The following is a 26072-nucleotide window of genomic DNA, read 5'->3' as shown; positions in this document are numbered from 1 at the left end:
AGCTATTAGGAAAGTTATTTTGCAGTGAGAGTGGTCAAGCAGTGGAATGTGTTACCCGATCCTTACTTGACTATGCTGGGTAAAGTCATCCTCTCTCTATCTGACTCAGTGAATACTTCATGTGAAAGCAGAACTTGACTGGACAAAGCCCTGAGCAACCTGATCTGAGTTTTAAGTTGGATCTGCATTGAGCAGGAGGTTGGAATAGAAATCTTGTGGTTCTTTTAAGTCTAAATTATAAGATTATATGAATGTCTTATTTCTTCAAGAGTAAGGGAAAAAGAATTTTGTTGGAATAGCTAAATATAAATGATTTTTGTCCCCTGGTTTAGCTCTAAGGAGCCACATGAATGTTGGTTCTACATTTCTAAGGAAATACTCTAACCCTAAAGCTGTTACCTCTTCTGAAACACATAATGAACTGTTCTATTCCTTGTGGGTTTTTTTTTCTTCAATTATTTTTCACTTGTGTGAAGCTTGCTTTTCCCCTTGCAGACTAGATAGAAAGCTTACAAAATGCCAGGTTTTGAAATGCCAGAAGGTGTCTATGATCCAGAGTAAGTTCCTCATTCAGACTGGACTATAGAATACTGGCATTTCTGGAACCTCGGTTTTCTATCACTAGTAGTTGGGGGGGGGAGGAGGGCAGATTTATCACTATCTGTTGAGAGACCTGAGTGTAATTATGTCAAATTTGTGAAAAGTAGAAGATGTCATTTGTCTGGATGAAGAGCATTTGGATAGTGGAATGCAGTGTGAAAAATTTTCACTGTGTTTCTAGCGAATGATATGTAGACTGCATTCTGAAAACAGCTGGCCATGAGTCCTTTTTTTGGAAAACCCAGGTGTGAATACATAGCTGATCTAATGTAAACCTATAAAATCTGTATTAAAAGAGCAAGATTACCTGAACTGGTTCAGTCAGAAACATATGTTGGGAACAATTGCATTTAAACAAATTTGCTTTTGCTGCTTTGGTGATGTCACCTATTCAGACTTTCCTTGCCTGATGAATAAATAGATCGACACTTTGGCACTCCTTTTCTTCTATGTGTTTTTCCATGCAGTCTATTACTTGGGAATAATGCTCTTTTCTTTTCCTTTTTCTTTTTCTTTTTTTTTCTCTGAAGGGTGGAGAATTCCTTTCCTGGCGGGAGAGGCAGGTTTTCACTTGTTCCCTCAGATGCATGTCTAACCTTGGAGTAATGCATTTACCTCCCTGATTGCTTCTGTCATTTTGCTTCAACCTTGTACTGAATTCCTGTTCCTGCATTTCCCTTTCTCTGCTCACGTGGAAGCTTGCCGCTGTGTTCCACCCATGAGCTGACGTGCATGCTAAGCTTTAGGGACTGCACCAGACCTAATAATGAATCAAGTTCTTACACCATGCAGGTGACAGGGTTCATCATGCTGTCAAGTAAATTGCCAGGCAGTGGTCTCAGGGCCAAGCTTACACAGTGTATATCTCACTGCTGTGCAAAGTTATACCTGCAGTATGGGATATATATGTGAGCCAGTTAATTGAATAAATAATAGTGAAATGGGCATCTAGTAGATTAGGACAGCCTATCTTGAGTCTTCACCAATCATGAATAAGCCAGTCAAGTGCAAACCACATTTGTCTGGATGTGTGCCTAACTTTTGTTTTGGGTAAACAAAGCTTCAGTTTCCAGAGTTACTACTCAGTGACAAAATCAAGATTTGCCTAATAGGCCTCTTCTGAATCCTCACAGTCAATTAAATCTCTGCATGGGTTGTAATTATAGTGCTTCATCTTATTGTGAAAGCGTCTAGATCCTGGAAAGCATACTGGATACTAATGTACTTTGGGAATTTTTTAATAGTGATAATGAACTGGAGAATGACAGACAGAGGTCCATTCTAGAGTGAAATAACTGCATGTATGCTTATAGGACCTCTAGTCGGCCCAGTCTAGGTACGCTCTGACAAGTTGAGAGGCTCTTTTTTCAGCTTATGATGATTCTGTCCATTATCCCTTAAACAGATAAATGAGGAGCACTTTACTCTTTTGCATCATACACATTCTGGAAATTTATGTTGGTGTTTGATTATATGCTTACATTTAGAACAAATTGTTTAGCTTTCTATGCCTTGAGAAAAAGGAAATGACAGTTTACTGTATAAATGTTGAGTAAATAGATTTAGTCAGTAATTGTATCAAATTATTTATGAGCTTATTGTACATTTCAGGCAGCTGACATTGAATCAGGCTTTGATACTTACAGATCCTGTTTTCCATTGCAGGTACATGTCAACTTTGTATTCACATCCAGAATTTCCAGAAAAAGGACCAAAGGAGATTAATGAAGAACTGATGAACTCTGTCAGTCACAACCCACTTCTGCTACTCACTCCTCAGAAAGTCAAACGCTACATTGAAGCACTGTGGAATAAGAAAAGCTCCGGGCAGCCTGTCACCTTCACAGATATCTTTGGAATGCTAATAGGTGAAACACTTATCCATAACGTAAGTTTATTTTTTTATGATTATGACAATTGTGAAACTATTGCACACTAAACCACTATCTTTTTGAAATGACCTTGGTAACATTTAACAAACCATGTTTAGGGGTAGGAATACTTGAAGTTACAAGTGAACAGATACTGGATAAAAAACTTGTAAAATGCTTTCCTTGCTCTGGGACATGTTTTTGACTGGTTCTTATTTCTTTAAGACCTAGGAAAACATCATGCATGTTTCATGCAACTGAAATGAGCTCAGTCAGTGGGTACCTGCAGCAAGCTCGTAACATTGTGTGTCATCCATTAAAACTACTGCTCAAGCAATTTCAACAAAAAATTACAAAGTGGTTGTCCTGGTTTTGGCTGGGATAGAGTTAATTTTCTTCCTTGTAGCTGGCGCAGTGCTGTTTTGGATTTAGTCTGAGAATAATGCTGATAACACACCAGTGTTTTAATTGTTGCTCAGTAGCACTTACCCTGATCAAGGACTTTCCAGTCTTATTCTCTGCCAGTGAGGAGGGGCACAAGAAGCTGGGAGGGAGCAGAGGCAGGACACCTGACCCAAACTAGCCAAAGGGGTATTCCATACCTCAGCATGTCATGGCCAGTATATAAATTTAGGGGAGCTACCTGAAAGGGACTGATCACTGCTCAGGTCAGGCTGGTTATCAGTCAGCGGCTGGTGAGCAACTGTGTTGTGCATCACTGCTGTTTGTTGGGGTTTTTTTATAGTTTTCTCTCTCTTTGTAATTTCCCTTTTCATTATTATTGTTATTAGTAGTAGCATTATATTGTACTTTATTTTAATTATTAAACTGTTCTTATCTCAACCCATGGGTTTTATCTTTTTTCTGATTCTCCTCCCCATCCCACTGCAGGGGAGGGAGGGAGCAAGGAGCTGCATGGTGCTTAGTTGCCATTCTTGGGTTAAACCATGACAGTGATGCAACCTCTTTATGCACATTTTGCTGCAAGACAGGCAGCATTTGCTTAACAAAATACTAATTTCAAGGTGAAAGATCCACATCTCTATTATTACTTGTTGTTTTTGAGAAACAAGACCATAGGAGAGCTTCGTACTGTTGTGTTTTATTATTGAATAATTGTGTTGACTGAATCAGACACAAAGACTTCAAGTTTAAATGCATCAGGAGAGCATAATTTGGATTTGATCTGATGGTAAGATTGAAATGTATTAACAGATTCACAGACATATTTTATACATTTGTATCTTCCATGAGCATACGTTGCCGTTGGTTTAAAACATTCTAAAATGCTGAAAAATGGGCAACACAGCTTTTAGTAACTGGTATATTGAGTAAGGTTTTGACAATGAAGGGATACTAATGATTGTGTGAGGTTGGTTAGAAGTCCCAGTTACTAAGAGGTTAAACAAATGCACAGCTGTTTAGCTTACACCTGAACAATGGGTGAAAAATGGAAATAAGGCTCTTGGGTACTCACTGATAAGACATCTTAGTACTGTAATGTCATGATGACTCTCAGTCTTTCTTGATTGCAGACTCCAAATATTTCTGCAGGGAAATGCAGATCCTTGTTTAACAAGTGTAAGCCTCTTAAGAGTCCGTTTGCTTTTCATAGTTATCTTTGCTGCCGTTTCAGAAAAGTAGTAGTCTCCCAGATATCAGCAGGACTTCGTAGGATCCATTTAGACGTAGTGTCTTTCTTTTCATTCAGAGAATGGACACCACTTTGAGCAACATGAAAGAGAAAATCAATAATGCACAATGTGCTCTCCCACTCTTTACATGTCTCCATGTCAAACCAGATGTCTCAGAGCTGATGTTTGCAGGTATGTTTTCAATCTGTATTGAGAAACTTGTGAAAAGAAGAGTGAAGTGTGTGACTGACAGAACAGCCTATTGTTTTAATACTTCTGAGAATAATTGTATCCTGCAACTTGGCACACTTAGAAATTATTAGTCTTGTGGCAAGGTTTAGGAAGGAATTTGCCATGATACAGAACGTTCTTGAGGGCTTAACAAAATTCACATTGTTGTAAATTAAGTACAGAGAGATTTTAATTTGTACAAAGAATAGGAAGTTGTGATGTTGAAGGATATACCAATGAGGCACATCATAAGGACTGTTCTGGTGCATTTTAAAAGATGATTGGAAAATGGGTGCATTTGTGTTCAGTGGCTTCTAGGAATCTGACAATAGAGTCTGTTAATAAGAACTGACTCAGGGATAAGTGATCACATACATAAGTAGGTGGATACTTATTCAATCAGTGCAGTATTTGCACCAAGATTACAGGGCTGTGGAGAGCAGCATCAAATGGTTGCATTCCTCATGGTATATCATGGAACTGAGCCATTTATTGGCTTTTAAGATATATTTTTTCCTGTCCATGGAAAGGCAAACAGACTGTATTTTAAGTCAATGCATTTTGTTTCTCTGTCATTCTTGGGTTTGGAGACTTATTCTCAGACCATTTTGAAGCTTAAATTTATATTTATTTATTTTTTTTAATCTGAAATTAAGTCTAACACCATAACAGCCTCTTTAGGTTTCTGTGAAATGTTAAGTGATAGCCAAGTTTTATTCCCTATACATTGCAAAACAAATTATTTCCTAACAGTTGACAAGAATATTGCTTATCCTTGAAGTGTCTTAGTACATTGTAAGAGTCAAGACAAAAAACAGGCTGGTGTCTCTCCAACAACAGAAAGCTGCTTAACACTAGTATATCAAATAGGTAAAGGGAAATGTCTTCAGCCATACAGGATTATTACTCTAAGATGAGTGAAATGAAAATTCAACAAACAAATTAGATATACTATCTCTTTTTTACTTCTCGCACAGTGTAAAGTCCTGTGGGCTTTTGCTTTTATTTATTCCATAGGTTTTAATCCCATCTAATAGCATTAGTTGAGAGTTGGTCCAGTTGTGCTAAATGCTGTACGAAGGATATGTATATATACATAGTTACGTATAAGACTGAGAATAGAAACACCAAGTGGCTTGCCTAAGGTTTATAAGTCGGACGTATCCACATTCCTAAAAAGATTATTTGGAAAATTTGTTGTCAAAACTTTGTGTGTAATGAAAAATGAGGTAGTAAATTAGGTTATTTTTTTCACAGGAGAATGTGAAACTTTCCTCCTTAGGAAACTGAAACCTTTCTGTTTGAGAAATATTTTGTTTTTTGATGTGCTTCTGTTTGCTGATAAATTTTATTTGGGTTACTTATTTACCATTTTAAAAGCAAAATTATCTTTAGTTAATAATAGCCTTCTGTAAGCAAGACCAGAAAGCTGGTCTAATTCCTGTAGCTTTTGCAGTAGGCCTAAAGAAGGTATTGACTCTGCCAAGGGATCTTGGTTTTGCTTTTTCAAGTCTATCATCTGTATCATTATATATGATGCTAGATCTTGATAATTTCTATTATAATTTTTTGTTGGTTTTTGTTTTTTTTTTTCTTTTAGAGCTGAACAGCTCTTCTTGATGTGAAATATTTAGCAAATTTTGAATAGAAATATTTATACTTTCTTATTTGCAGGGTTATAGATATAGGTGAGCACTTTCATGTTGTTTCAAGTTGAAATATATTAATTATATCAGATAACATTCTTTCTGCGATGGTGCAAGATTTCATGCAGCTGCTAATAGCTTTATGCCCCAGGCTCTGCATGTGTTTCTTACCAATAGCAATGACCTAGGTGGTGCCAACATACCCAAACCTGCAGTAATCATTTTGACTGAGCATAATTACAGTGATTTAAAGACAGATTTTTTTTTTTATTATTATGATAGCTTCTTTAATGATAAGAAATTACCTGAAGATACTGATATCCAGTGTTAAGGAGGGGAGTGGAATTTAATGTTTGGCTTTGGTATTGCGTGCTCCCATCCCTTAACAGCCTTGTTCACCATCTTTGTTGCTGCTGCAATGACAGACCAGTCAAAATTTGGATTTGGCAGTTTTGCTCTTGAAAGTCACTTTAATAAGCTTATGTCTGCAAGAGGGTGAATGTGTGTCTTGCTTTGTACCAATAAGTGCTACAGAATTTATTTGGAAGCAGAGCTGTCTTGAAATACGGATTCATAGCACTGGGATCCCTCAATTCGTGCTTGGCTAGCCATGATCATCACGCATACCAGATCATGCGTGTGGTTTTAATCTGCCCGCATGCAGCAAGGCTGGAATTTGGTCTCAGTGTGTGAGTACAGGCCAGGCATTTATGTTCCCAATCCTGAATCTACCAAATGCTTAATGTTAGCAAAAGATTCCATCTCTGTCTTCCCTTCTGAGAATGGGAAAAATCTGTTGCACCTTTAGCTGGTATGCAGCAGCGTAGATTTATGATCTAGGTTAAATCAGGGCCACATCCAAAATGCAGTGAGCACATATGAGACGTGTTACTTTAGTATATTTTGGATTAAGCCAGACCCAGGAAACTAGCCTGGTTTGCTGCGATATAAACACTTAAGTCTGTTCGCATAGAGTTCTTGTCTCTCGGGACATTCAAGTCCCGCTCATTTAAATGGCCACTGTCTCAAGGAGCTTCTGGAATGGCAGAAGATAATGCTGAAGCCCTTTAGTTTTAAGGCAGAGACCTTATTTCCCTAAGCAGGATATGTGATTTGAGAAATCATTTTCTTCAGTGCAAATATAAAATGAAAGTGGACTATTACAGATTAAATTAATTCTAATTCTAAATTCAGGTTTTCTGTCAACATGGTCCTGAACAGTTATCTGCCAATTCCTGTTTATAGATCTCAATGGAAATACCATTAAATTCCTGGACTGGGTTTTCAAAGGAATGACCTTCTCCAATAAATGTGAAGTGTTTGGAAAATAAGATGTTGCATTTGACTTAGCATAGATAAGCATTGCCCCATGAAATAAAACTCTCAGCAGTCATGATTAAAACTTTCCTTTTGGGACAAGTGATAACCTTATGCTTAACATTTCAACAGAAACACTGAACATCTTGAGTAGTAGATAGCATCCTGTGACTTGTGGGGATTTTTCAATTCTGTTTCTTTTGCCATTCTATTTCAGAATTATTTCTAATTTGTTTACAGAAGTAGTCAAATCTATCACCACTAAAATACAGAAGATGAAACAGATTAATGGGTGAAATACTAGAAACATAGGGGGGTTTTTGTTTGCTGTTGTGCCCTTTCTGAAATGAATTCTCTGATGTAAGCAGCTCCACAAGTATCAAAGAAAAGATTTCAAAATCAACTAAAATCCAATTTCTAAAAATGTATGCATCATAGAGTGTAAATCACTTCTGGAATTTTTCTGCTAAGATTAGAAAATGTATTTAAACATTTTATTCCATATTTTTATTGAGCTTTCTATTCAGCAAAATGGCATATACTTTTAAAAATATGTTTGGCATTGTTTGGTATTGATAAGTCTCTCAGCTGACTCTCAGCTTTGCCCTTTTCATGTGGGATTTCACTAGAAACTTTAGGTTTTGGTGCAATCCAAATGCCTCTTGTAGAATGTTTCATTTTGTGATATTAAATAAGTTTTCTGCCACTTCTGCCACTGCCCTTTACATTTTGGTATGATCATTGTGAAAGAAAAGAAACGTTGAACTTTCTGACCCACGTTGCATTTCACATGACAGGGAATCATATTAAAGCATGAGATGAAAACCAGATGCCATTTTGTTTTTCTCACTAATTTTTTACTCCTGGTTTTACAACCTCATATTTTTTCAGCAAAGTTTATTATAAGAGAGAATGAGAATTCTTCTCTGCTGAGACATTAGGCTGTCCTTCATTTAACATCAAAATTTTGACTTCCGCATAACCTAAGAGATATTTCTGTTGGGTATTTAACTTCCCATTTACCTAGAATTTTTTTGCTTGGACAGAGATTTCATTAATTTATGTATTTTCACCCTTTGTTTCTACTCGGGTTGAGATTGCTCACTACGTACAATTTTGTTTCTTATTTTGCAGACTGGGTGGAATTCAGTCCATATGAGATTGGTATGGCAAAGTATGGCACTTTCATGTCTCCTGATTTGTTTGGAAGCAAATTTTTTATGGGGACAGTGGTGAAGAAGTATAGTGAAAATCCTTTGCATTTCTTGATGGGTGAGTATGTGGCAGAGTATGTGTTTTATTTTAAAATACACCAAATTTCAGTAGTTCATGGACAAGGGTTTTTAAATGCAGTCTCAGAGTGAGATGAGAAGTAGAGTTCTCAGTTTGTTGGAAGACATCCATTTGTAAGATTTCAGACATGGACTGTCATTCCCTATGTTTTGGTTTCTAGTATGTACCTCTGAGCTTACAGCTTAACATGTTCTAAAATCAGAGGTGTGTTCAGAAAGCAAGCAACTGCTTAAATAGTGCATTTTATGGGAGCTTGTTTTCCTTCTACCAGCCTCCATTCATTGTTTACTTTTTCCTTTTCAGGTGTCTGGGGCAGTGCATTTTCTATATTATTTAACAGAGTGCTCGGTGTCTCCAATTCTCAGAATAAAGGTCCCACCATGGAAGAAGAATTAGGTAATATTAGTAAATAATTCTTCTACTATGCAAGAGAGTTACTAGCAAGAATCAGTGCATACTCAGTCTGTGGAAGGATGGCACTCTGCTAATAGTAATTTTAAGAAAGCGGAATTCAAGCAACTTTAATTGCTGACATTGCTAGATGCTGATGAGGTCAGAGAAAGAGAGTTAATAATTTTCTTTCACTTTTGTTTCTGATCAATATCAGCGGTACTGAAATCACATGCATATATCTAACTATTTTCATGAAGTTAGTAGAATCCAACTCCCTTTTTTATGTCATTATGCTAGTTTCTGGAGATCAGAAGTTGACAGATGCTTCATAATTCCTATTTAAAAGACAGCATTTCAGGGAAATAGATAAGCAACAAATACGTTGTACTAGATACCAAATTTTTCTGAAGAGGATAGACAGAAAATACAGATTGAGTTGATTTAAAAAAACAGCAAAAAAACCCCAAGCTCCTTAGCTGCCTCTATCTCCTTTTTGGTCACTAATTTTGATTTTGACCTGTGTCCTATGTCATTGCTCAAGAATTTGTACACATTTATCTTTGGTGCGTGTTTGTCCATTGAAGGTATTTGAATGGTGATTGAGGACCCACTGAGTATTAAAAAGTATTTAAAGGAAAATACATGATGACTAAGCTCTCCCGTCTGTTTTTATTTTTACAGTGTTGTACGTAAGTCTAAGAGGGCATAGTCCTCATTAGGGAAAAAGCAACAGTAGTGATTCTCTGTATCCAGTATTCATTGCCAAGGGTAATGAAGCAGTGGTTTTTTACACTTCATACCATGGTGAATCTCTTCAATCTTCTCTTTCAGCCAGGCCTGCTTACAGGAATTAAACTTAGACTTAACTAAAAAATGCAAAGTGTAATTGCTGTTGTTTTGATACTGCATGTATAGAAACTACAGCATTTGTTGGAAATCACAGTCCAATGCAGGGTGTGCCACCAGAGACCAACACCTACATTATCATTCTATTAGAAAAAGATATTATTTTATTTTCATTTTGTTAATGATCAAAACAGTTAGTTGATAATATGACCAAATTCACTAGGAAAATCCCTCATTCAGTTTATTATAACTGGCTTCAAATTTTAATTAGAGATTATTCTTGGCATACATTTTACTAGGGAATAAAGGGGTTTAGTCTCTCGGGTACATTTGAGGCACTGAAATTCAGTGCCTGTCTCTAGTCTTTGTAGGATATAAGCTTCCAAGATGAGACTGCTCATAAAACACTGGAAATCTACAGTATTTCAAGAAAAGCTTCCCCCATAATTAGCAAAAATAATGTAGTTAGCATATAATCCATTCTCACATGAGTTTACCTCCACTACAAACCTTACCTTAGGAGTGGAATGTGTTGCTTTTTCAGTATTCATCTTGACTTTGAAATATTTGAAGTTAGTAATGATTGATTAACAATGATTTTGTGGTTGTTTTGGAAACAAAGCAGTTACCCCTAACAAAATGCAGATTTTTGACAGAGAAGTTCAGTCATTTCTGGTTTTATTTCTCTCATTTAATGTTACGAGATGAAAACCATTGTCTTTTCTACCCATGTAACTGTATTGGCCTTTATTTTTCACACATACTCCAATAGAACTTTCATAACTATCTTGGCTTTTTTTCCCCACACTATTTTTAAGGGTACCCACTCATAAATTTACGAATGAAGTGAAGAGTTCCTATTAAAAAAAAAAAAAAAAAAAGGAAAAATTAGCAAGTACTTAACAGAAATTAATGTAGTCTTCCTAGTTTACTAGGAGTTACTGAGAAGACTGAAGCTATATATCTAAATTTTAATCAAGGTGAATGAAATGTGTCAGATATGTGGTGCAGAGGTGAGTGGTAGGTACTGTTTAGTATTACATTTTGTTTTCTGAGCTCTTTCACTAATCTGCTTAGTGCAGAAACTTTGCAAAAACTGCAAGCTAAAGCAATGCATTCTGATCAGATACTGACCATAGAGATGTCCACAGCAAATCAAATTTCTTCAGCTGTATTTTCTATTATGAAGACTACGATAATTTTATGACTCAAATTGTTTTGAAATTCTTAGCTGTTCTGGCAATTAAACCCTGGCAGTTTAAAGTAGTTTTCTGTTTCTTTCAACAGAAAATATTAGGCTAAAGCACCTTGTAAGTAATGACAGTTCAGACAGTGAAGATGAATCACAGCACCCAAAAGGTAAGGAAATCTTCAAATTTTATTTCATAATTTACTTTTTTTTATCGGCTTTCTTGTATTATGGTCAAGTTTGTGGATGCTGGAAATTAGCCATAGCCAGTTTTCCTGAGTCTTACCAATAGTCTTCTATAACTGAGAAGTCTGCTTTCATTTATATCAATGGTAAACTTCATTGCCTAGCTCAAGGATCCTAAAGGAACCAGTGGCTCAGCAAAACAGAGAAACCTTGAAAAAGAGACCTCAGGAGGTCCTTTGGCTTGACTTCGTGACTCCCGCTCAAGCTGATGATCAAATGATTCTCTCACGTATCTTCAGTCTTGGTGTCAGCCCAGCAGGGCTTCACAGAGGTCTGCAATATCACATACACCCCAAAATGAGTCTTGCTGAGCCAGTGATACCCAGAAGTCTGTTCCCATCAAACTGCTGAGCTCAGGAGCATGTTCAAATTACCAGCTGAGTAAACTAATGCTATCCGTTGTTTTCAAGGGTTCTTTGAGGAAATATTTGCCTGAGAATAGTTTAATTTGTGTTTCTAGCATTCATACATGTCTTCCAGCACCTTTACAAATGACATCTGATACAGGAAATTCCTACTGTTTGGAACAATGTTTTAAACAATGCCTAAATCCCTGAAGAGGTACAACCACAAGGGGAGCACTGGGCAGTGGGAAGAAAAAATCCTATTGAAAATTATCTTTAGGTGCCTAAGCCACATCAGGATTTCTGTGATTTTAGTCAGGGTCTCTGTCTTATTCTAATAATGCTTTGTATTTGATGGTACATTTGGGAACAACAGTGATTTTCACATGAAGAAATTGGTTATGTTTTTAAAAATGCAAGCAAAGATGAAAGTGCTATATGCAGTTTCTTTTATTTTAATAGTCCTTTATTTTAGTAGACCCAGAAATCTTGGGTTTATACTTTATATATTAACTGTCTTACCATTGGTTATTTTAATTTTCCTCCTCAGGCACTGAAAATGCTGAAGCACATCAAGAATATCAGAACAGCAGCCAGGAAAGCTGGGTGCAGCGAATGCTGATGGCTTTGGTGGGTGATAGCGCCCTTTTCAACACCAGGGAAGGGCGTGCTGGGAAAGTGCACAACTTCATGCTGGGATTGAACCTCAACAGTTGTTACCCACTTTCTCCTCTGGCAGACCTTCTTACTCAGGAGTCCGTGGAGGAAGATGAATTAGATGCTGCTGTTGCAGGTTAGTTCACAGAAAGTCTACATTGCCGCATATTCATTAGTAAAACCAGATACAGCTATTCTCAGCGAGGCTCACAACAGCATGTACTCCTTCAAAGGCAGGACATGCTTGTCACTTGATGAAGTGTGAGCAGTAGACATTGTCTACCTTGATTTCTATAAAGGCTTTCAATATGGTTTCCACAGCCTCCTCCCTCCTTCTAGAGAAACTGATGTGTTAGACTCTTGAGAAGTTGTCAGTGTGGTGGTTAGGGAATTGGCTGACCGTCTGCACCCAGAAGAGGATGGTGGTGTATAGCTCCTTTTCCAGCTGGTGACCTGTCACTAACGGGGTCCCCCAGGGATCAGTATAGCGTTCAGTGCTGTTCATAAGTCATCTGGATGGATCAAATGTACCCTGATGAAATTTGCCAATGATAGCAAACTGAGTGGGGAAGTGGACTGTTTGGGAGGGAGAGCCACCCTGCGGGATGAGTTGGATAGGCTGGAAGAGTGGGATAACAAGAACCTTATGAAGTTCAGCAAGAGGAAGTTGTGCTCCTTCCATGTTCTTGTGTAGCGGCACAGCACTACCAACCACCCCTCACAGAAATGGTAATCACTTCAGCCGTTATTTTTTATTCAGAGGAAAGAGATTGTCCTAGCTGATTATTATGCAATAGTAAATACCAGATGTCATTTAAAAGCTTAAGTAGCAGACGCTCTCTAATGTGTTTGTTAATGTAGCAAATCCCTTTGAGTGGTTGTATAGTAATTTCCATCCGTACTCCACTTTCTAAATATTTTTATCATCTTAGAGGTGTTTACAACTGGATAATCTTAATATTTATAATAGTTGTAAAAGAGGCAGGAAAGCGGGTAGTAAATTTATGGTTGGAAAAAATGACAGTTGATGAGAATTTTGCATAATTAAGACATGTGGGTAATCTTCAGTATCAACTATCAACTTCCTGGGGTTTAATTTCAATTGAAATTAAGTGCTGATTTGACAGAATGAGCCTGTCCCTCTGAGAAAATTACTTTTGAGTACCTGAAATTTCTTTGGGTAAAATGTTTGGCAAAAATTTGATATAACTGCAATTTTTTTTTAATGGTAACTTAAGCCCACACTCATAAACTGGAGCTAACAATTTGAATCTAACAACTATGAGTATTTGCAATTTTATGGTCAAGAATATCTAAAAAAAAAAAAAAAAACCCTTGAAATTTCAGTAGTGTCCTGGGTTCAGCAGTAGCAGTCATTTATTTCTGCTTGGTGGCTGGTGCAGCACTGTGTTTTTGATTTTTGGCCTGGGAGCAGTGCTGATAACACCGATGTTTTTAGTTGCTGCTCACATGTTTGGTCTGGCCAAGGATTTTCTGAGCCTCATGCTCTGCCAGGGAGGAGGGGAAGCTGGGAGGAAGCAGAGACAGGACACCTGACCTAAACTGACCAAAGAGGTATTCCATACCACAGCACGTCATGCCCAGGATGTAACGGAGAGTTACCTGGAAGGGCTAGGGCACTGTGGGGTTGGAAAAGATATCAGTTGGTGCTCGGTTGGGTGGGGTAGAGAGAGTTATCGGTCGGCTGGTGGTGAGGTGTTATATTCTCTTCCCTTGTTATTTCCTTTATCATTGTTATTATTGGTGGTAGCACTAGTGGTTTGTGTTATACCTTAGTTACTAAACTGTTCTTATCTCAACCCGTGGGAGTTGCATTCTTTTCGATTCTCCTCCCCATCCCTTCGGGAGAAGGGGGAGGGAAAGAAGGGGGTGAGTGAGTGAACGAGCTGTATGGCTGGGTTTAAACCACGACAAGTAGATAATGTAAAATTTAATCATTCAGTAGCTTTAGAAGTGTATCCACATTTTAATGCTGTGAATTTTACTACTATATGTAACAGCCTAGTTGATCAGAAGACTAGATAGAAAGGAAACTTTAGTGTAAATTTTAAAACACTGTATATTACCAAGGCACTGGATGCATTTAAACTTTGCATATTTATTCCTACCACCAGTTTACCTATCAGCTTCAGTACAGAGAAAAGTCGGAATTGCTTTATAACTTAACTCTCTTTTTCTTGCAAAACACTCCAAAGTAGAAATAAATGGATCAAAAAAGGATATAAATATTTCACATCTCCAGTTGTCTCAAACCTTTTGTAGACCCACTGAGTTGCAGTGCAGAGGATGAACTGTGGCAGGCCTAAGCCAGTGTTACAGTCATTACTAAGGGTTTAATTTAGGGTTTGCAGTGCATACAGCAGAGATCCCAGAAAGATCTGAGAGGAATATGCTTGGCTTTACTTTACTATCTATTCTATTTGTACTGAGCATTTTCTTAATTGGTCTCAAATATGCTTTAAAATTTTATACCACTTGAATGATTTCATTGTGAACTCAGAGTTGTTCAGTTTCTGTGCCCTGATATTACAACACACCAAAATCACTTGAGAAAATGACAAGTGAATAACAATAGGGAAAAGAATAATTCATAATCTCTGCTTCCTTATTTCAGTATTTATGGAAGCTGCTACAGTAGACACACGTCAGTAGCAAATGCGCTTTTCATCTCCCATACTTCCACTGAAGCTGCTGTCTGTGACAAAGTTTGCTCTCTAGAATGTGTTCTCTTTTTTATTTTCAAACAATTCTTCATTTCTATTTGTGTATCTGATTGCTGCAGATCAGATAGGCATGCTGTGCTGGTTTGACACAGAACAGTACTTGGAAACATCTTGTGCTTCTTCCAGTTTGCAGTTTGATGGACTGAAAGCTTCTTGTAATATTTCATAGAAGCATTCTGTATGGGCTGAAAATTTATGTCCGAGGCTCTCAACATAAATACTCCATTCAGTCTCCGTACTGTTTGATGAATAATGATGGATTCACTTACCAGAGCTGTTAGAGTATATAGAATGATTGTCCTGGATTCATGTGTTGTAAAGTATAAAAAGAACAAAGCTTCTTATGCAGTCCTTTAGAATAACTACAGCACAGGTTATAGAGTATGTGATGCTTCTTTTATCATCAGGGGTACTTACTGTACATTACAACTCTGCCAGGAGCAATTGCAGGCTCACCTGTAGTGTCCTGACCCACAGGTCAGTCTGCCTGCTTGCCTTGTCTCACCAGGGTATTGTGTGCTGCTTCTGGCCTCTAGCTCCAGATCCTGGATAAATCAAATTACATGCTGAGCCTGCCTTTAAAGTCATGTCATTAAAATAACACTGTATTATATTAATTGCTTTTTGAATCCTGACCCTACAAAATGGACACAAATTACATTTCAGAACCTTTCTTCTCAGTTCAAAGATTAGAAATGCACTTCTAAAATTAATTATGATAAAAATTTCTAAGTTGAATTTCTACTGTAATCACAGAAGACCACAACTAATAAAAGCAATCTGTGTCATCATTATATATTTATTGATGGCATTTTTGACATTTTATCATTGAAAATATAATAAAATTATTATGATAAATTTGATTATGGAGTCATGAAGTCTGTAAGCAACAGGAACTGTCTTGTTCTTCAGTGTCTTTTTGGTAGGAGGTTTGTGTATACAGTAACACCCCTATCATAAACATTGTTATAGGTGTTACTATGTTTATTTAAATGATCACTGTTGACTTCTAAATTCAAATTTTGTAAAATAAGGTAATACAAAACTTGAACAAAAATGCTGCTGCACGTTTTATAAATTCTGTTGAGAGCAAGGGTTAAATTACATTAAAAATGTCTTTTTTAAAGGAAATGATTTAAAAAAGGCAGTAGTCAATGATTTGAAATTGTTTTCTCCCTTAGAAATCAAGGCAAATATTAGGAAACTAGTGTCTCATTTCTTAGCAAAGTACCCTCTAATAAACAGTGCCAGAAATAAAAAGTCAAAATACCTTTTCTAAATTTTTTTTTGCTGCTCATAACAATAATTTTTCTTCATGTGTCCTGAAATTATAGGAACTATAATTTGAATTGTTGTTGCTGCTACCAGTAAGTAGGTGCTAGGAAATTTAATTACACAAGAAATAGCTGTAGCATTCTCTTCAGCATTCCTTAGATTACACTGCCCTCTACAGGTATGAGCATTGGTTTTTATTCAAAAGGCAAAAACATACACTGGAAATGATTTTAAGATCTAGAGCAAGAAAAGACTGTCAGGAGAAAAGTCTGAAGTACTGCAGGGATCAGTTACTAGTATCCAGAGACTTGGATAAGTACAAAAGCATTTACTAAAAATTACTTGTTTTTTTCCTCAGCTGCACCCAGGGAATATTTGGCTTAAAAGGAAAAAATAATCTTCAGCCCTCAGTTTGGGTGTTAGAGATAGGAGGCTATTTTATACTGTACCATGACAGTGCTATCAGTAAGTGGCTTATATGTAATTCTGCCCAGTATTTAAATTTCACATATGGATATGGGTTATCTTTTCTTTACATTCCTACTATATTAGTGAGTATAAAGCAGTGAGATTTGGTATAGATTGAAAACCAAGGCTGGATAGCCCTAATTTTAATGGATAGAAGCTGATATAGAATCCTAGCATCATAGAATGATTTGGGTTGGAAGGGGCCTTAAAGCTCATCTAGTTCCAGCCCCACTGCCATGGGCAGGGACTCTTTCCACTAGACCAGGTTGCTCAATGCCCTGTCCAACCTGGCCTTGAAGACTGCCAGGGATAGGGCAGCCACAGCTTCTGTGGGCAACCTGTGTCAGCACCTCACCACCCTCACAGGGAAGAACTTCTTCCTAATGGGTAATTTAAATCTCCCCTCTGTCAGTTTAAAGCCATTCCCCCTTGTCCTCTCACTATGTGCTGTTGTAAAAAGTCCCTCTCCTTCTTCTTTCTGGGCCTCCTTTAGGCATTGGAAGCTGCTCTAAGGTCTCCCTGGAGCTTTCTCTTCTCCAAGCTACACAAGCCCGGCTTTCTCAGCCTGTCTTTTTAAGAGAAGTGATCCAGCCCTCAGAGCATCCTCATGTCCCTCCTCTAGACTCACTCAAGCAGATCCATGTCCCTCTTGTGTTGGGGGCCCAAGGGCTGGATGCATTATTGCAGGTGGAGTGACATAAACAAGCGTCATGCAGGAGCAGAACCACGTCAAGGCTTTTTAGGCAAATTTCAGTTATTTGGGGAAGAGGAGCTGGGAGGAACGAGGGATTGGGAGGGAACCTGGGGAAGATACTTGGGCAGGGTTGTAGGACACCAAGAGGATGGGGAGGGACTCTTCGTCAGGGACTGTAGTGACAGGACAAGGGGTAACGGGTTAAAACTTAAACAGGGAAAGTTTAGATTGGATATAAGGAGGAAATTCTTTCCTGTTAGGGTGGTGAGACACTGGAATCGGTTGCCCAGGGAGGTTGTGAGTGCTCCATCCTTGGCAGTGTTCAAGGCCAGGTTGGATGAAGTCTTGTGTGGGATGGTTTAGTGTGAGGTGTCCCTGCCTATGGCAGGGGGGTTGGAACTAGATGATCTTGAGGTCCTTTCCAAACCTAACTATTCTATGATTCTAGGATGTACACTATAAATCTGTTTCTTACCATCTCATGAACACTTTCTTTTGTTTATTGGTCGTTAGGGATGATAGAGTGAAGATGGGAAGGTTAGGGTCGAACCTGGGCATTTGACCCTTTTGGTTTTGCCTCGAGCTACCTCTGCTTCTGCCTTGGGACATGATCTGCTGAGGTCCCTTCCAGCTCTGTTTTTTTCACCTCATTCTCTAGTTGTTATGTTAAGGTTACACATGAGTTCATGGTATGTTTAGCTGGGATACTGTACATTTTAAAGTCTGTGGAATCTTCAGTACTTGGGGAAACACTGAAAAGCCCGATACCATTTTGAAATAAAAATTTCAAAAAGTTCTTAATGCAAGTGTTCTTGGTTTCTTTTGGTTTCATTTGTTCTGCACAGATCCTGATGAGTTTGAGAGGATATATGAGCCACTAGATGTGAAGAGCAAAAAGATTCATATTGTGGACAGCGGGCTTACATTTAACCTCCCGTACCCACTTATCTTAAGACCTCAAAGAGGCGTGGATCTCATAATTTCTTTTGATTTTTCAGCGAGGCCAAGTGATTCCAGTCCTCCTTTCAAAGTAAGTGAGATAAGCCATACCTTTCATTGTGTTCATAAATGTAAGTTGTCTCAGTTGCGTTCTTCCAGTCAGGTTGGTTGCACATCTCATGGTTCCAGAAGGCCTTAGTGCTACTTTATCGACAGCATCAGAGGAATTGTTTCTACGTCAAGGCAGAATATTGCGCTTTGCCTCAGTTCCTGTTTACATGACTCACATGAGATGACTGACACAAAAAGGGCTAATATGACTTATTTGAAGTATTTGCTCTGTTATTTTTATGGAAATCTTGCATTCACACTGAATTGCAGAATTTTATGTCAGTATTAAACCATTAACTCATTTACCATTGTGCTAATGCTCTAGCTCTGTACAGCTGTTCTCTGTGATGCTGCGATGTAAATGGTTTTCTGTCAACATCTTGCAGAAATGTGTCTCAGTCACTCTTATATTGCTAAATACATGACATTTTGGAATTGGAGCTAACTGTTCATTTACATCTCATTAGGATAATCCCAGTACTCGTTTAAATAGGATTCCTGAATCCATTCAGGACAGGCCAAAACAACAACACAAAAATACAAATTAAATGGCATGGCTTTTTTTTCAGTAGCAGATGTGGAAAGCACAGCTGTCAGTCTCTACAATGGGTACAACCTCTGCATTCAGACAGCTCCAACTGATCAGAAAGGCTTAATGCTGAATCATTTTGGTAGCTGACACAAAAAAAAAAAAAAAGCACTTATGAAACTATTGTGAGGTTCTCAAAAAGAGGTGGTATTTATTTGAAACCCAAGTGGATTTTTAAAAATTATTTTGAAGGCAACCAAGAAAACTTGCCTGTTTGAGAAACAACTGTCATTATTTGTTGCTTTACAGACAAATTTCAATTAGAACAATTTTTTTTCCTTCCTCTTACTATCAAGGGACATCCCTACCAACCAACATTAGAAAATAACATCAGTAGCAAAATGAACTCTAGATCATTGTTGTTGAATACAATTTAAAACAAGTTCAGGAGAACAAAAAGGAGTAAAATGGCTTCCGTAATCTCTAGATCTCTTGGGAACTACTTTGAAGAATACAGAAGTGAGAAACCCGTTATTAATGCTGAGATCCTTCATTTTCCTTAATTGACTGAATCCCACAGTGTGTTTCTGTTGAAGAATTTGTCTCCTTTTTTGTCACAACTGAGTCTTTTCCTCATCAGCTAAATTTACTGACACTGCATTGCCATCTCTGAAGCATTTTCTTTTTCCTCCCTTTGTTAATGTTCTGCACATGAAGTCTGTGCAAACGGCTGTGTATCATCTCTGTTATTCTTAGCCTGTGCATTGAAGTTTCTGTCACCATCAGCTGCAATTTTCTGTGTCATTTTGGGTAACATACCATAACGTGGAGAGAGTGATAGGAAGTCAAGTGGCATCCTGAATTGTTTTCTGCAAGCTGTAATTTTAAACAGGAGAAATCCTTTTACGCACAAAAAAGTGGTAGGAAAATTAAATGGTGCTGTAGGTTTTGATGAAGCCACTGTTGAAGGGAATTGTTCATTATTTCTGAAACGCAAACCTGTCTATAATAAAAAGAGTGACGCAGCTCCAGCTAATACACAGGTATAGTCCACAAGTATAGGCTGTATGCTAACGGCCTGAAGGACAGAAACCAGTTTTGTTTACTGGCTGTGCAATCCCATTGCTTCTGCTTGCATTACAAAGAATAAATGCCAGTTCGAAAGTTTGCCTGTATCTATAGTAGCACTCTAATGTACTTTTATTACTCCAACACATAGGGAAATCAGTGAGCTGAAGTCTATGACTCTACTTTTATCATCTTACACCCACTATATTTTAATCTCTTCTGTATACAAAACAGTTGCCCAAAGAAGGGTCCTGTTTCATTCAAAACCAACATTAAAGATGTTGACCTTCCCTCTCCTCCCTCTCACACACCCTCATTACATGCTTTTGAGTCATTATTTACCAATTATTTTGTTTACTGAGTTGTCATGAGTTTAAAAAAGCCTGTTTTCCAGACTTACTTCCTCACTTAGCATGCTTTCAGAGGCTGTTTTGTGCTATGATGTGTATCTGAACATAACAACACGTGGACTGGTGTTTATGAACTCTCATTGGTTTCCATAGCACTGGTATTCAGTTTGCAAGTAAAATTACAGATGTTTTTTTCTAGCTGTCAGCTCTGTAAATTCACCAAAGATTTGTGTGACAGACCAGCTCTTTTCTTCCTGTGAATCATCTCAGGCAGTCAAAATTGGGCAGGGTGAATTAGGTGCTCAGTTCACCGTACTGGGTAGTCTATACAAAGATTGGCTTAATCAGCCCTTCTGTGTAAAGAAGGGTGCGTTAATAAAACTTTTTCCAGTAACCATTTTGACCTGTGTCTCTCTACATAAAATCTCACTTTGCAGTGGATGCTTACATACACTTGTTATCTTTTCAGGAAATTCTGCTTGCTGAAAAATGGGCCAAAATGAACAAGCTTCCTTTTCCCAAAATAGACCCAAATGTATTTGATCGAGAGGGCATGAAGGAGTGCTATGTTTTCAAACCAAAAGATACCTCTTCGGAGAAAGACTGTCCGACTATAATCCATTTTGTTTTGGCCAACATCAATTTCCGGAAGTACAAAGCTCCAGGTGAACACGCAGTTTTTAATGCTCTACCTAGCTGTTCCTTTGAAGCTTTGAATCACATGGTGATTACGTACTAGAAATGGTTTGTCTCTGAAATAACTCTTAAGTCTGTCTGTAGTAGTTAGGAGTTCAAAAGAGCCATTAAAACATAAGATGATAAGTTCTCAGACCTAACATGTAGATTGTATTTTTGTATTTGTTCTGTATTCAGGTATTCCAAGAGAAACACAGGAAGAAAAGGATTTTGCAGACTTTGACATTTTTGATGATTCAAATACACCATTTTCTACCTTCAACTTCCAGTATCCCAATGAGGCTTTCAAGAGGCTTCATGATCTAATGGAGTTCAACACCCTCAATAACATAGATGTATGTATGACAGTGTGGAAGGGGCTTAAAGGCTTTAGGTTGTTAAATGGGAAATAGGTGATGTAAGTAGAGCCCTAAATCCACCATCCAAAGGCACAGGGGGTTACTTCAGTATTTGCCTGATTGTTATGACATAAAAAGTGCTTCTTTCATTCTGTTATGCCCCTTGCTATTCTTAAATTGAGGTTGGATTAAAGCCCATTGTAGAAAGTGGAAGGGAACCTGCTTGATTTTAATGAAGCGTAGAGATAACCAAGGTAAGGTCTTTATGAGCTGTGTACAAGCATGCACAAACTCTGGTATGGTTAACTTGTATCCTTCCAGCCTTGGAAGGAAAGAAGAGTCCAGTCACTCTAGGTAACACTGTGGCTGGAGTTACCTGAAGAGAGCTGGGTGAGATACACAGTGAGAATCAGGTGAAGAGAATTTGGTCTCTTCACTTGACCTCTATTTCTGAAGTACTGAAATATCAGTGTTGAAAGAAGTATTACTGTATATCCTCTGTCAATAATAAACCACTAAGCAAATATGCTGCTGAAAAAGCCAGAGGTACTTTCCAGTGGGAGAAAAATTGAAAAAAAAGAAGTCTAAACAGTAGTTCTGAGGCTAAGAAGATTGATACATTATTGTGGTCATCTTCCAAATGGAAAAACTACTGGAGTGTAGTATGTGTGCTTTTCACAATGTTTGAGCCTGTGCTTGTGAGTATCCATTCCAGTTCATATCCTTTTCTAATTTGGTTCCTGTGTAGTTTTTTCATTTTACCATCAAAATCCCTGAAGGGTAACTGAGCAAAGGTGACTCTATAGGATGCAGACATTATGTTCAGGATTTTATACTAAGTTTTTGTATATGATGATTTTCTAACTGAAAAAAAAAGGAAAATCGGAAATTTTCTATAAAGTTCTGTGGAAATTTATCAACTCAGTAATAATTGTTTTTTTTAATGGATGCAAGCTATAACTCAACACCATTATCCCACCATCTATAGAGTGACTCGTCTTATTCACAAGCATAAATGATCAGCCCAGATAAAGAAATAACTTTTTTTTCTTAATATAATAAAGGAATCTTGTTACTTCAGGACAAAGGAAGCAAAAGTGAAGATTTAATCTTTCTCAATATATTAATTATTTTCTGTAACCTTTAATTATGGATGTTCTCCATTTTGATTTACCCTTCAGAATTTCACTAGAACTTGGTTAGATGGTGTATATTCTTTTCTGACTTCTTTGACTTTGGTGGCATCCAATTGTATCTTTATTAACTACATTAAAATCAGTGTTTTATAATCAAGAAAAAGTATTCATAATAGTCCTCAGCAATCACTTTGTTCAATGACGGAGCAATGTTAAAAGTAGGAGAAAAAGTTGCTAACGTCTGAAGGGGTCTTTTCTATCAGTTAATAAATCATTAAAGTGTTAGTTATTTCCGTGGTTGACATGTTGTTCACTGTTTTCAGGTGATCAAGCAAGCTATGGTGGAAAGCATTGAATACAGGAAAGAGAATCCATCTCGCTGCTCTGTGTCCCTCAGCAGTGTTGAAGCAAGGCGATTCTTTAATAAGAACAATCTTAACAACAACCACACATAGAGGATAAGTCATAGGTCCTTCTCCTTCAAGAAACTGGTTCTACGTTTATAACTGGAGTCAAAAAGGCATTATCAAAACATTACTGCTGCTGAACAGGGCTGCGCAAAACTCCTAAAAACGTGTTCTTGTGGATTTTCAAGTTTCAGTATAATTTTGTACTTTTTTTTTTTTTTTTTTTTTTTTAACTAAAACCATTGAAAACATTTCAGTATGCTGGTATCCTTATTTTTAAAACTATGGAATTAGTTTGACTATGGTTATTGGGTTCAGTGTCTTTTTATTTTCTTACAAAATAGTAAACACTGGTTTCTTGTGAGGCAATTGTCTGATGTTTAATTAATGTAAACTGGGCATATTGTGAAACATAAAATGGAATTAGAAACACAATAGAATAAAATTTTAGTAACAGAAGCAATATATATACCTGAGGTTAGGCCCAGATTCCAGACTGCTTTCTATCAATGAGAAGATTTCCTCTGACTTTGGTTTGAAAAGTCAGTAATTGCTGACTGCTGCTAGGCAGCAGCAGCTCCGCAGTATATGAAGTTGCTTAGATGCCTACTAGCTCTGTTAAAGTTGATTTCTCATACTGGAAGGGGTTTTGCTCACTAGTACCCATTGTCTATATTGGCCTTACCAAAACTCCCATCATCAAGCTATATTTTAAATTTCACTTTTCTTGCATGAATGGTGTCTCTTTAAAGAATTAACAAACTGCTGATAGCAAACAGGTATCAAAGAAGTAGGGTTTATACATCTTCAATATTATAAATAGGATCCTTGGTTGGTTATTAGTGCTAGTAGAGCTTTTGTAACTGATGCTAAGAAGGATCTGCTCTTGAATCTTTTAATCTCAAGTATTTTCACAAAAATTGAAGTCCTTTTTACTACTGTTTAAGAATGTATATATCCACTCAACAGAAAATCAAGCATCTTACATTTTCTTTCTCTTGTTCCACAAAATTAGATTGCTTGAATTCTTGAGCTAGTAACACCTGTGTGTTATCGTTAATTCATGTATTTCTGACCAAAATGTTGATGGATAAATTAAAAGTGATTTTACTTTTAGTCGCGATTAAAACCATCAGATTTCTGCAAAGGGACAGTGACAATGTGTACTTGGGGATAGATAAAATGTTCCTAGGTAAGAATGTGAGGTAGTTCAAGTATTAAGGGCTATTTTAAAAAATCTATTTTTAGTATATTGAATAATGAGTGCACAGACATATTTTATTGTAGTAGCACCTCAAGAAGTGTTGAGGTAACTCAGCTTGTGTCACACCTCTGAGATCTTCCAGACTCCTTTGAAATAATGTAATCAGCAACTGTGTAACTTGGGAAAGAGCAAAAGGAACTGATGTAGTCACTGAGGCCTTGCACACAGTGCAAGACCTGGGAGCCACACACTTTCAAGGCACTTTGCAAGCTTGTTTTTTAAAGTCTGTGGGATTAACTGTCAGCAAATGGGCCTGGCAGTCCCAGCACTGGTTCCATAGCTTTCTTCTGAAGTTTGAAGAAGGTAGTAGGGGCTGGATAGTTTAGCTCTAGGTAAGATTGCCTGCTCTAATAAAAAAAAAAAAAAAAAAAAAAACACCAAAAAACAAACAAACAAAAAAACCCCAAACCATAAAAAGGTGTGCACAGAGGTGGGAGGGGAAGAACACATCCCCACTTGCCCTGTGGACTGCTTGTACCATGCTTCTTGGCAGACGGAATGAAAAAACACTCCTTCCACTAGGATTATCATCATGGTGGAAACAAAACATGTTTTCAGTAGGATTATTGATTATTTGCAGTCTTATGGTCAGAAGGCACGCATATTTCTCTTCAAGAGCTGAAGTGGAATTTTGGTCTCAAAATTTCTGTTGATGTTAATAGGGTTAAGATTTCCCCCTCTTATCTTGCTGATAGCGCTATCAGGATCCTAGCAAGTGCAAAGATCATGGTATCAGGGAATGCCATCACTTTGTGCAGTCTATTTGAAGTGTAGGTGATCTTCTGGTTGTTAGTTTTCTGACAACTTCTACTATAACTGCTGATTTTTCAGCTAATTCAGTGGCTGGTCCTTTTATTGTGAATTATTGAGCTATTTTTAATTTCTAAAATCTGTAAGCCTATGAGAATTAATTATGATGCATTTCTTTTAACAGCCACTGTATCATCCCTCCTTACATCTACATGCAGTGTTTCATGATTAATTCCATTTTCTGTATTGATCAATAGGTTTTATTTCTGTTTGAGTTAGTATACATATAAAATCAAGAGAGAAAATAAAAGTAACTTATCTTAGTGGTGCATAATTTAAACATTTTCAATAAATTTTGGAATACAGGAAGAAACTGGTACTGTTACTTTGTTGTAATATTTTCTTTTTTATGTTTTCATTTTCCTTTTGTTATTATGTTTTTTATTTTATAATATGTACCTACTCTTATGGAAGTGCTTCATCATGCTTTATACAGTTTGTTATCACAGTGTTATCAGACAATAAAAAATAAAACAACTATATTTGGCACTTACTGTTTTCAGACAGTTTAATCATTTGCATGGTGTCCTGGGTTTACCAGGAGCCGTTTTGCTCCTTCTTAGTAACTGGTGCAAGCTCTGTGTTTTGACTTCCAGCCTGGGAAGAGAGCTGATAACACCGATTGTTTTTAATTGTTGCTAAGTAATGTTTATTCTGGCCAAGGACTTTGTGAGTCTCGTGCTCTGCCAGGGACGAAGGGAGGCCGGGAGGAAGCAGAGACAGGACACCTGACCCAAGCTAGCCAAAGAGGTATTCCATACCACAGCACGTCATGCCCAGGATGTAAAGGAGAGTTACCCTGAAGGGCTGGGGACTGCAGGGTTGGATGAGTTATCGGTCGGTGGTCGATTGGGTGGGGGGGGGCGAGTTATCAGTTGGCTGGTGCTGAGGTGTTGTATTCTCTTCCCTTGTTATTTCCTTTAGCATTATTATTGGTGGTAGCGGTAGTGATTTGTGTTATACCTTAGTTACTAAA

At 37.5% G+C, this 26072-nt stretch overlaps 1 protein-coding gene across 3 annotated transcripts in view; it reads left to right on the top strand.

Annotated features, from left to right (window-relative positions):
* PLA2G4A (phospholipase A2 group IVA) overlaps positions 1-25598 on the top strand; it is an 82604-nt gene extending 57006 nt beyond the window's left edge. For all 3 annotated transcript variants that reach the window (XM_065673850.1, XM_065673848.1, XM_065673849.1), the window contains 10 exons: positions 2266-2488; positions 4183-4297; positions 8434-8571; positions 8896-8988; positions 11119-11190; positions 12161-12403; positions 18294-18478; positions 20915-21110; positions 21319-21476; positions 22939-25598. In XM_065673850.1, the coding sequence (XP_065529922.1) occupies positions 2266-2488; positions 4183-4297; positions 8434-8571; positions 8896-8988; positions 11119-11190; positions 12161-12403; positions 18294-18478; positions 20915-21110; positions 21319-21476; positions 22939-23070 (1555 nt within the window). In that variant the 3' untranslated portion in view covers positions 23071-25598. The remainder of the gene's footprint in view (positions 1-2265; positions 2489-4182; positions 4298-8433; positions 8572-8895; positions 8989-11118; positions 11191-12160; positions 12404-18293; positions 18479-20914; positions 21111-21318; positions 21477-22938) is intronic.
* The last annotated feature ends 474 nt before the right edge of the window (positions 25599-26072 follow it).

This window comes from Lathamus discolor, chromosome 3, assembly GCF_037157495.1.
Source record: "Lathamus discolor isolate bLatDis1 chromosome 3, bLatDis1.hap1, whole genome shotgun sequence".
Taxonomy (NCBI): Eukaryota; Metazoa; Chordata; class Aves; order Psittaciformes; family Psittacidae; genus Lathamus; species Lathamus discolor.
The sequence above is the reverse complement of the archived record's forward strand: the minus strand, read 5'-3'. Positions and strand labels throughout refer to the sequence as shown.